The sequence below is a fragment of the Pituophis catenifer genome, unplaced genomic scaffold, assembly GCF_029215685.1.
Source record: "Pituophis catenifer annectens isolate HBS135680 unplaced genomic scaffold, rPitCat1.0.hap2 SCAF_6, whole genome shotgun sequence".
Lineage (NCBI taxonomy): Eukaryota > Metazoa > Chordata > Lepidosauria > Squamata > Colubridae > Pituophis > Pituophis catenifer.
In genome coordinates, this window is record NW_027256886.1 from 43,088,124 (window position 1) to 43,100,542 (window position 12,419).

At 39.1% G+C, this 12,419-nt stretch overlaps 1 protein-coding gene across 1 annotated transcript in view; it reads left to right on the plus strand.

Annotated features, from left to right (window-relative positions):
• ARMH3 (armadillo like helical domain containing 3) overlaps positions 1-12,419 on the plus strand; it is a 139,744-nt gene that overhangs the window by 48,610 nt on the left and 78,715 nt on the right. Inside the window, exons 22-23 of the mRNA XM_070945228.1 lie at positions 103-229; positions 2,678-2,753. Of these exons, the coding sequence (XP_070801329.1) occupies positions 103-229; positions 2,678-2,753 (203 nt within the window). The remainder of the gene's footprint in view (positions 1-102; positions 230-2,677; positions 2,754-12,419) is intronic.

Genomic DNA, 12,419 nt, shown 5'->3' on the forward strand with positions numbered 1-12,419 from the left:
TTAATAACCTTTTAATTTGCCCAGAGAATTCCTATTTCTGTTTGATTAAATAATAAAATGAATATAGTTTTATTCAGTAATGCCTATAATCTTTTTTTTAAGGTGATAAACCTGTTTAATATGTTCATCACTTATGGAGATACCTTTCTTCCAACTCCTAGCAGCTACGATGAGCTATATTATGAAATAATCAGGATGCACCAGAGTTTTGATAACCTATATTCCATGGGTAAGTAGCATTAGGTGACTTGACTTTATGTTAATGTAACATTTGTATAAGTGTGGCTAAGAGCAAATTATTATTTGCTCTTAGCCACACTTATACAAATGTTACATGTATGTATTATTGCTCTTCAATACATATTTGTCATATAATTTTAATTAACCTTTAATACATGACTGTGAAATAACCCTTTAAAAGACATTCTAGGCTAAAGAGATGTTTAAAAATGGCTCTTCCTTAAGCTTATATAAATAATAGTAAATAATATAGTAATATATAAATAATATAGTCCAGGAATAAGAGGATCACCTAGCACACCGATATGTCTGTTACATGTGAAGTATGCTTGCTGTTGTCTCCTGGCGTATAATAATTAAATAGTAGCAAGTTCATTTAGGATGATCCTTTTTTGTATGTGTAGAATGATCCCAGTTGGGAAACTATGCCTTAATCTCAGATCAGAGAGTAAGCCAAGCTCCCAGAACCATTTAGCTGCAGGGAAGACTCATTGTAAACATGAAGTGAAAACAGGAAGTTGTACTTTCATCTTATTCTGATGAAAGCACAATAAGAAATTGTCTCCAAAGAAGATAAAGCGCGTCATGGAACCAGGTCAGTGCTTCAAAGAAATGTAATCAGAAAACAGCTTGTGTAAATTTGAAAGGCAAAAAACCAAGGCTATCCAGAAATAATATTTTTGGATAATGAAGTGGAGATGGTAGAGCAGGGCATTTACTATTGATGGGGGGGACAGTTTTTCTGTAATTGAAGATGTTGAGACCCTAGAAAGTGTGCAGAGAAGAGCAACAAAGATGATACAGGTGTGTAGGCTAAATCATGTGATGAACAGTTGAGAGAGCTAGGTATGTCTAGCCTATCAAAGAGACAGATTAGGAGGGATATGATAACTGTACTTGAAAGAATGTCATAGAAAAGGGATTGACATATTCTCCAAAGCACCAGAAGGCAGAAATAAACAAGAAATAATGGATGGAAACCTGTTAAAATGAAATCCAATTTAGAAGTAAGGAGAAATTTTCTGTTCAATTAATTATGGAATAGTTTACCTTCCGGAGTTATGAAAGTTTTCAAAAATAGATTGGACAACCATTTGACTGAGATGGTATAAGGTCTCCTGCCTTGAGGAAGAGGTTAGACTAGAAGACCTTCAAAGTGTCTTCCAACCCTATGATTCTATGTTCTATGTACACTACTATCTTTGTACTTCCATTGCACCTCCTTCAGAGGTTGCATTGAGAATTCTAAGTGAGTTTAGATGTATTTGTATTGGGATGTTGAAATATAATGGTAGGGCACAGTAGAAGTTAAGAATTCTATAACTAGCTTCCCATTTCCTGGCTGCCAAGAAAACTGTATGCCAGTTTAAAGAAAAATATGGTTCCTCTAATTTAGATTATTAAGAAGATAGTAGCTTAATAACTAATTTAATAATTTATATTTTCAGCAAGCTTGTCTTCTATATGTAGCATAGAAAGCATGCTTTGTGTTTTATGTATCCAGACATATTTGGAAAGAGATAAGATCTGTCTATGATGGATGCATTCATATTGGGGATGAACAATACACAAAATACACATGAACCCGAATGTTACTTTTTTTTTTTTTACTGTTCCTGAAATTTCCCAAGAATGTGTTTCTGAAATTAGCCAGCAAAGCTATCACATGGAACATCACAATTTTCTGCTGTTTAACAAGAAACAGAAAAAAATAGTATATTAAGACTTTAGTAGCTTTAAGACACCATCTGTATTCTATTAAAACTCTCATCATAACCTTTAATTGGGCAAAATAGTGCATCATAGGGCAATAATTATTGAACCAAGGTACCTCAAATAAACTAACTTAGAGAATGTGTCCAAAATCTGCAACCCATGAGTCCTGAGGGAATCAAATTTGGGAAAGTGGTGGCTCCTTCAGTGCTAATGGCTGCTGAGAGATGATCATTTTCAACATTCTGTGACAGTTTCTAAGCCAGTCTCTCTACCATCCAGCATCAGCCACTTACCTCCCTGCGAGGGAGGGAGGGAGGGAGGAAGGAAGGAAGATTTATGATTCTGCTTGCTAGATTTCCACAAGGAAAACAGGGAAGCGGACAGGAAGTTGGAACTCACTCATACTACCAATGACCCATTCTGGTGATTTTGTTTCTCTGTTTAAGTAAAGAAATATCTCTGAAATAATGACCCAACACTGCACGGGTTGTCTTAGTTACTTTTAAATGCCAGGTTTCTTCCCATCCAATTGCCCATAAAGTATAAAAGATTGAATATCCTGTCCCCATCTTCTCCAATAATAACATATCTTATTGCCCTGTGAATGCTGAGACAGTTAAAAAAAAATGGGGCGGGAGGAAATGCAGTCCCACAAAAAATTGGAAACTCTTGAACTGCAGTCAAATAGGTATCACAGAATATTTTTTTTTCTTTCTTTCAGTTCTGAGGCTTTCTACTAATGCTGGCCAGTGGAAGGAGCCGGCCAGTAAGGTGACTCATGCGTTGGTCAACATACGGTAAGAAAGGGGGAAAAAATTGCATATTTTTTCTTTAACTCTATGCTCTTTCATTTTTACAATTTTTTTTAACCAACAAGGCACATTTTAGATTTCTCAACTCAAGTTGAGATAAGTGAAAGATAACATTGTATGCATGTAACATTATGTTTATTTTCTGTAATTTTAAATGTGAATAAATGGCTACATATTTCTCCTTATTAGCAAGTATCTTGGCTAGTAGTTTGGGAGTTGAGAGTTTTTTTGGGTTTTATTGTAAAAAAACTGGCAACTAGTATTGCTAATTTGCTTGGAGCAAATTGGAATATAATAATTCATGTGACTCTTTCATAATGGTCATATGTTACTATGTTATACTGTAAAAACATCCTCAAATCAAACGCATTCCTGAAGAATACATGAAACTTTTCAGATGGTGATGCTTAGCAAACTATTTGTAGGTGGCCCCTGAGTAATCTAGCTGCTTTTTAAGGAGGTGTTGAGCCATACATTTATGTATTCAAGAAGGAAGGATACCTCAGAGCAATATCTTTGTTGCTATAGTAACTCGCAAGACAATTGGCCCGTGACAGCATTTGCTTATGAATGAAATCAGTTGCCATTCTTTTAGGCTAATGGCTAATAGTGTCACTCTGTCACTCTCAGTCCTTTCACTTTGGAGAGATAATCAAATCAAATTATGGTCGTAAACATTGAAAAGATAAATTTATAGCTCAACACATCCTTAAAAGAGCAGCTAGATCTAGTAAATTTACCTGAAAGTACTCTGCCAACCATCACTATCTGGAAGCTCCCCCTTTCCCCAAGGGATCACATGTGGCTTTCATCTGTTTACACTATCATTTTAATATTTATTTTGTGTGTTTATACACCATGTGTTCTCAGTCAAGCTAGATGCCAAGTGTATTGGATTCCCCACGGTAACACAAGCAGCATTTGATTGCAGCTTTTGGATATGCTGAAAATAAACTTGCTTTTACACTGTTTCATTCCCCTTAACACATCTTATCTCTGCCACCATTTCTCATCCTGAGACATGGCAAGGAACAACTTGAGATAAAATGCTTTTTGGATTCAGCATAGGATGACTTGGTTTAAAAAGCTGATTTATTGGAAAGGACTCTCTGGATACTAAATGTTTCTGTGAGGCAGTGAATTATATGCATGTAAGCTTTCCATCTTCACCATTTCCAGTTACAATGCCTTTACAATCCAAAGCCATCTGGTTGCACAATAATATTTTTACAACTGCCAGTGATTCTGACCCTGGTAAGATTGGGGATTTATTGGGGTGGGGTGAGTAAGACAGGTAGAATTGGTCAAGAAGAGAACGACAGATATAGGTTGAAAGAAACTGCATCATCAGGCATCTGTCTGAAGGGGAGGGGAAGTTACCAACAATTGTTGCTTTGACTTTGGAATCAAAGTCTCCAATCTCCACAGAGATGAAGAACGGAAGAATGTCTCCCTTATCTGCGTCTTTGAGACCAGAGAAAGAGGAGGTGGATCATTGTTCCTTCCAGACATATAGAGGGGAAGTAGGTAAAGAATTGAGAGGAGAAGGATGTAGAACTAGAATTTCTTAGGGCAGAAATACTAATTATGTCAACCACTACTAATTACTTAGCTTAACCTAACTCCAAAATTTAAAAACACAAGGCTAAGAATCACAGTGAGAGTCAATTTGGTGTAATGGTTAAGGTATCAAGCTAGAAATCAGGAGACCATAAATTCTTGCCTTGCCTTGGGCACAAAGCTAGCTGGGTGACCTTGGGCCAGTCAGCTTCTCTCAGCCCTAGGAAGGAGGCAATGGCAAACCATTTCTGAGGAAATCATGCCAAGAAAATTGCAGGGACTTGCCTGGACAATTTTTGAGAATTGGACATGATGGAATGTAAGAAAAAATGTACTATAGTAGTCAAGCTATATAAAAAGCATAAAAAAGAAGCACAATAATTAACTGTTGTGGGTGTAGGAACAGTGTTCATGTTGGCAGAGGGCAATCAACTGTTTAAAGTGGACGTGTCCTTGTATACAATAAAAGGTGCTGAGTGACTGTAAAGTGTTTGTTAGCGTATGCCAAGTTCAAGCCAGGGAACAGAACCTTTCCATGGAAATGTTGCTAGAATAGGGAGTCAAAGCAAAGTGAAGGGTGTTTGCCAGAGGAATGTTCAAAAAACAGTCTAGACTGCTTTTTTCTCTCTACAGTAGTTTCACTGATATTGGTTTATAATAATTGATTATCTCTTTGGCAATGGGAAAGCAGACATTAAAAATATACGGCAACTCCCCCCCCCCTACACAATTCAATAGTAAAGGATAGATCTTTTAATAGTATAAAATGCTAATTTGAGCATTATGCCCAATTCTTTTCATTCTACATCAGGAATCTAATTGCTATCACCACCACAGTAACAATTAACTGCTTAATGTGATTTGAATGAGAACTTGATTTTTAACTATGACTTTTGTGAATTAACAGATTCTTATTGAGTGTGTTTTTCATGTTGCAAGATAGAATAAATAGATGCTATTTGTGCATTTAAGATTTGATTCTTAGTTCTTTTGAATAAGGCAATTGCTAATGCATTTAAATTCTGCAGTTACTATAGTTTCTAATATTTAACGCCTGGCAAAAAATGTTAAAAAGCACATCACAATTATATTTTCATTGAGTGAATATGAAATTATTTACTCCATTTACAAATTCAAAGGTAGACTGACTATATAGATGATGGAGTTGCATAAAGAAAGTCTCTGGGGTTTCCTTGATATGCGCTCAGAGGGCACTGTTCCACAATATATTTGACTGTCAGCTTTGGAGCACCACAGCTACATTCTGAAAAGGAGAGATTTCCCCATTTATGGAAGAGACTAGCACACCTGCCGTGCTGAGTCCCAATCTTAATAAGGATTGACCAGGATTTACGGAGTAGATTGAAACCTTTTGGTTCAACTGTAAAGCAGGGAATGTTACGACACTCTGGAGGAGAAATAGAGAACCATTCTTACATCAAGGCCTGAAGCAAATTGAAGTTGTTATCCAGCACGTTTCTGGCTGTCTTAGTGAGTGGATGTGTGGAGCAAAGCCTGTTGCTTATAACAGTGGTTCTCAACCTTTTCTTCACCACAGACAACCCCCTGCCTTTAAATACCTTTTGTGGGCATGGACTATGCCCACGAACCCAAAGACCTAAAGATTTAAATCATAACATTTCTTCAAGCCTTCGCAAAGGAGGAGAGGAGGAGGTTCACCTCATCTCTGGCATTCTCCCGCAGTGAGTTGTCCTGCACCAAATCAGCTGGGGTGAGCTGGTAGCAGCACACAAGCGGCAGTAAATTGTCCTAGACTCTGGATACCAGATCTCCTGACTAAAAATCCATTACTATGAGAAGACCTCAGGAAAACAGTCCACCTAAGGACTTAGCATATAGAACTCTCAGACCAACCATTCCAAATAAGGAATATCAACTTAGAAGAAATAAGCAGAGCTAAAGACCAATACCTGTCGAGGATCTTACTAGGAAATGATATCGACTTAATTGTTTCTAAAATTAAAATGGATATAGAAATTGCATTTTGGTGATGAGGTCTGCCTTATATTTGTCCCCTCACTTTAAAAAAAATTGTGAGTGGTGAGGTTCAGGGATGAAATCCAGCAGGTTCTGACAGGTTCTGGAGAACTGGTAGCAGAAATTTTGAGTAATTTGGAGAACCAGCAAATACCACCTATGGCTGGCCCCAGAATGGGGTAGGAATGGAGATTTTACAATATCCTTCCCCCAGGAGTGGGGAGGGAATGGGGATTTTGCAGTATCCTTCCCCTACCATGGCCACCAAGCCACGCCCACCAAGCCACACCACGTCCACCAAGCCGCGCCCACAGAACCAGTAGTAAAAAAAATTTGGATTTCACCACTGGTGAGGTTGTATCCATTCATTACTTTGAAATTAATTTAAAGCAGCAAAATAATATAATATCACCTGCATAGCAAAGCATTGATGATTTTCAACTGGCTGAATATTTTTTATCCATATCTTCTCCTTTTCCCAAAACAATTATGACTATTCTGGAGGTACTATGGAGACTCACAGCAGTCTGATTTAAAGGATTTGAGGTATGTGCTCTTTTCCCCAGATAAGATGAACAGAAACAACATTTCACCTTAGTGCAACTGAGATGTCATGGCTTCTGCCATTAGGGCAGAATTTATTATGACCTCCTTTATCTTACCTGTCCTACTAACAAAGGGATCAAATTCTTTATTTCAGTGCTCTTTAGATTATATTGGACTTTCCCTGGCTGGTTTTGCAAAACTGAGCTACAGATTCCATATTGCTTCTGCAGACACAGATAATTCTTTTGTTTTTTGGCTTGCTTGTTTTAGGTTAATATTCCTCCAGTGTTATAGATAATACAAATATGCTTTCTATTATTTTTTTAAGAAAATTAGTTTAAATTTAATTAGCCATTGGGTATTATTTCATGTTTAATAATCTATTATTTGAATTCTTTTTTCTTATTAATATAGAAAGTCATTTGATACTGTTTCTGTTGGATATGAGAAAATACTTATACATCTATACATTTTAAATATAATGGTAAAATTAACAGAAAATTGGTTCTTGTTGCTTATTGCTTCACAATTATCTTATTCTCATTTTTTCTCATTGATATTCTGTGTCGATGCTAATTTACTTACATTCTTTAATTTTGTTAATACTAAAGTCAAAGTGTAAAAATTTGCCATTAAGCTATAGTTTTCTTTTTTAAAAAAAACTTTAAAAATCTAAATATATATTTTGCATCCATTTAGTTTCCTCAGTATATGCTTTAGTGCTATTCTTAAAAATAGTGCTATGCTTAAAAATAGAAAACAAAAACCTTTAATGTATAGTCTTTACTGCATACAGTAATTTCATCTAACCAAAAATCATGTACTGTGTTTCCCTGAAAATGCGACATGTCCTGAAAATGAGGCCAAGCCTGATTTTTGGGGTGGGCGTAAATATATGCCTTCCCCCAAAAATAAGCTTTAGTGAATGGGTGGGCGTAGCCGGCACAGGAGGCATCCCTTCCCTTCCCCGGTCACCTCTGGGCTTCTTAGCCCCTTAATCGGATCAGCTGAGCCACTCAGGCCACCATTCACAAAACAGCTGATTCACAGGTGCTGCTCAGGCTGCTACTTCCAGCAAGCGCGGCCACTTTTGCAGCCAATTGAGGCTGCAAAAGAAGCCAGAGGCCAAGTGACACACCCTACATGCCTTGCACCCTCCTTACCTAATGGTGACACAGCAGGCAATTCCATCCACGGAACAGCTGCCTCATGGGTGCTACTCCGGCTGGTGCCTCCAGCAAGCTCAGCCACTTTTGCCATTGATTGCGGCCACTTCTGCAGCAGGAGGCCAAGCGATGTGCCTCGCGCCGGTCTTCTGAAGGGTACTGTAGCAGCAGCTATCCACAATTTTTATACCCTTATTTCATCCCAATCATACTGGGCCACGTGGGTCGGGATGAAATAAGGGTTAAAAAATTGTGGATAGCTGCTGTTACATTACCTTTCGGAAGGCCGGCGCGAGGCGCGAGTTTCCTGCTGCAGAAGTGGCTGCACCTGAGGAACGCTTTTGGGAGAGAAGTCAAAGGAGAAGTAATCGCTTGCAAACTCCCACCCCACTCCTGCCTCTCTGCTGGGCGACCCCCAGCAGCCCCAGACACCCAAAGTGAGCGCCGGCCCGATTCCCTTTTCCACAGTGCCCTTTTCCAGAGGGCGGTGGCAGGTGGGGTGGGGGAGAAGCGAGATGCATGGAGCGAGACAGGGCTTGCTCCTCTTGCCATCTCTTCTCCCCCCCCTCGCTGGGCATGGCAGGGCTTCTTGCCCCTGCCCAAATTGGATGCAATTTGGGGGTGGCAGGTGGGGAGGGGTGGGGCCAGGGAGATGTGAGAAGCCCTGCCATGCCCGGCGAGGAGGGGGGCGAAGAGATGGCAAGAGGAGCCCCATCACTCTCCACGCATCTTGCTTCCCCCCTACCACATGCCACCCCCTTCAATAAAGAGCTGGGTGCTTTGGAAAAGGAAGCCGGACGGGCACAGGCTTTGGGCATCTGGGGCTGCCGGGGGTTGCCTGGCGGAGAGGCAGGAGCGGGGTGGGAGTTTACAGATGAGGGGGATGGATGTATGGATGGGAGGCAGGCGAGTGCCAAGAATGCTGGGGAGATTCCCACCTTTGGTTGTCCCAGCAAACAGCTGACAAGCTGTTGTGGCCCGTCAGCGGCCTGTGCAGCTAGTTGCTGATTCCGACAGCGAGGAGGCTGGTGTCATGCTACGCCAGCAGCCTGTGCAGCTGGCACTCGAGTCAGACAATGAGGAGGCTGGAGAAGATGTGGTGCCAGAGGCGGGGATTCAGCCAGGGCCTTCAGAAGCTCCAGAAGCTCCCTTAAGTGAAGAGGACGAAAAGGAGGATCCTCTTCTTGATGCACGGGTGCACAGAGCTGCCAAAAGGCAGGAGTGGCTCCTCAGGAGGAGATGTCCTCAAGAGTAAGGCTTGGGGCTAATTGGCCACTCCCTTAGCCTATTTAAGGAGGAACGCCGACTGAAGCAATTTGCAGGGAATAACTTTGTTCACACACCTTCGTGTCTTGTCTTGCTTATCTTATCAGCTTCCTGCAAATTGCTTCTGGGCATTCTGCCAACCACAGTAAGCTTTCAGTATTATTCTTTGAATTCTTGATGGCTGTTAATGCAATTAATTAACAGCCGTTGTTGTAAAAAACTGGTTTATTTAGTAAACTAAGGTTTGAACGGACTTCGTTATGTGCTGCGTTCTTTGGGGTCCGTAGCTGGGGCAGAACACGAATGGCTGTGTTGCGCTGCTACAGCAGCAGCCATGAGGTGGCCACGCTCGCCACCTCCTGCACCCCCAAAATAATAAGACATCTTCCCCCCGATAATAAGGCCACCCCTTATTTCGGGGATCAAAAAAATATAAGACAGGATCTTATTTTCGGGGAAACATGGTAATAAATATGATGGTCCAACAAACAACATGGTGAAGATCCATGAAGTTATATACAGTGAATTCCCAGTTAAAATAATCAGTTGTATTGTATCTGCATATTAGTGAGTACTGTAATGGGCATAGTATCCAATAGATGACATTACTGGTTCTCCTGTATTTAGAGACAAAGCTGAACATATCTAAATGAATATTTTAAGAAGTTAATGAAGCAATGCAAGCATATTCAGCCTGTCCTGTTTTTGAGCTAATTTGAATTGCTTTTTCTCTTTTGCTAAAAATAGAAGGTGCACTTTTCAAGAAGTATTGCATATAATCCCAAACCAGGGATTTTTAAATTAGTCTGTGTTGAATAAGCTATAGCAATCAGCTGTACTATAGATGCAAAATTAATGTAACACACTAAACAAAACAACTTGGTGACCTGACACTGGGAATGAACCAGAACATTGATAAATAGGTATTTTCACAAGTTTTCTAGCTTGCAGACATGAAATTTAATATAGTTTGTCAGAAAAAAAGTCAAAATCTTTTCTTTATTCCTGTATTTCATTTTCTCGTCTAAAGGATAATGAGAAGTTTCTATAATTCAGTTCCTAAGAAGTTGAAATAGAAATGTATTCTTTCTGTGCTTTGATTAGAGAACAGAAGGAACAGTTAATCTCACTGCCTTTTTAGCCACACAAGTTAAATGTACTTACTTCTATTAGTCAAATCCAAAATTTTCATTTGAGAGAAGCTCTGAAATAGACTAGGACTTAAGTGTTGGTTCCTGAACAAGTTTTTTCCACTTACTGAAATTATGGGAGGAAAGTGAATAGCAGAAGGCCCAGTCCTGACAATATACTAAAATCAAGTCTCTCTTGGATCAAATTTAGCTCCTAGTAACTTAATGGATATATATGTGTTGATAATATTGGCTTGCTACTGTCCACTTTCGGGATGGGTTTTTTTTCATTATCCAGTCTAGCCAATACTTCTGGGATTTGCTGGTTGTTTGCTCTCCAGATACGTATTTGATATATTGTTTTAAAAGTTCTCAAAATTTCCTCTGGAGATATTATGGAACTATCATGGCAAGCCCAAGAGTAATATTGCACGAATTACGGTAGTTGGTTGAAACACCAACTCATGTGTGTGCCCCTGTGAGAGCATAGGATTGAAGTCAGGACTAAATTAATACCTACTGTAAAGTAAAGGTTCCCCTCGCACATACGTGTTAGTCGTTCCCGACTCTAGGGGGTGGTACTCATCTCCGTTTCAAAGGCGAAGAGCCAGCACTGTCCGAAGGCGTCTCCGTGGTCATGTGGCTGGCATGACTAAATGCCAAAGTTACACTGAATGCTATTACCTTCCCACCAAAGGTGGTCCCTATTTTTCTACTTGCATTTTTTACATGCTTTCGAACTGCTAGGTTGGCAGAAGCTGGGACAAGTAACAGGAGCACACTCTGTTACGTGGCACTAGGGATTCGAACTGCTGAACTGCTGACCTTTTGATCGACAAGCTCAGTGTCTTAGCCACTCAGCCACCACATCCCAAAACCACTGTAACATCTGATAATTTAATCTCATAACAGTTTATTAATTGATAGTTTAAAGAATACACCCCACTGGTCTATCTCATAAACTTGGCCAATGAAACAAACCTCTTTCTTTGCAGTTGAAGCTTCCATTTAGACTTGGCTCTGCTACACTTGCCCTTTCTCAAATCATCTATGTTAATCAAGTGATGATTTGCCATGTAAATACCAGCTCAGAGACAATCGGTAACTGTATAATTGACCTTCACTTCTGTAAAGAAATAACCAACTTTCAAGGCAAGCATTTTTTCCAGGTTAATAAGATCTTTACTTAATTCTTGCAGGTTTGCACTTAATGAGATCTTTATTAATGCAAAATTTGAAGAGGCATTCTCTGATTACTTGCTAAATGAAGGAGGTGGCATCTGAAACATTTAATTCTTTTAATGGACTTTCTTCTAATCAGTAATGTTTTGAAGGTGATTAACTTAATTAACCCTATGATTAATAGATACAATTGCTCCGTTATTACTATAGGGCAGTGTCATCATTTTTGTGCCATTTTATTTTATTTTTGTTATAGAACATAAAATTGGCTAATAAAGTCTTTATCATTCAACCTGGGGTAATATATTAATTACTTCAGCAATCATATTCCTCTTTGCATAGTCATTTCTATTTGATTTTTCATCTCAAACTCAGATTCATTCTGCTCTGGTTGCCCTTTTATACAGAAGGGACTGCTGTTGTAAAAGAGATAAAATAGAGACTGTTCTTTGAGCACTTCTGCATGTTTATAATAGATCTTTAGTTGTCAAGTTATGTTGACAGTAGGGTTATGATTCTCTTGACATTTAAGTTAATTTTCAAGTAATTTATCCTGAAGAACTTGTGAGTTCACCAAATTATAGTGGGGCAAAAAAAGATCATATATTAAGATACACATATATCAAAAGCTGTACCTATTAGACATGTTAAAAGTCTGAATTAGGGAAATTATTTCTGTATGTACAATTGTTAGTGATGCTCTGAAAAAAATTAAGTATATACAGTAGCACTTTCCTGTTTCATACGTAGCCCAGTGTCCTGCTGTATAGAGGCCTTGTTTTATGTTTGCTTTTCAGTTTGAT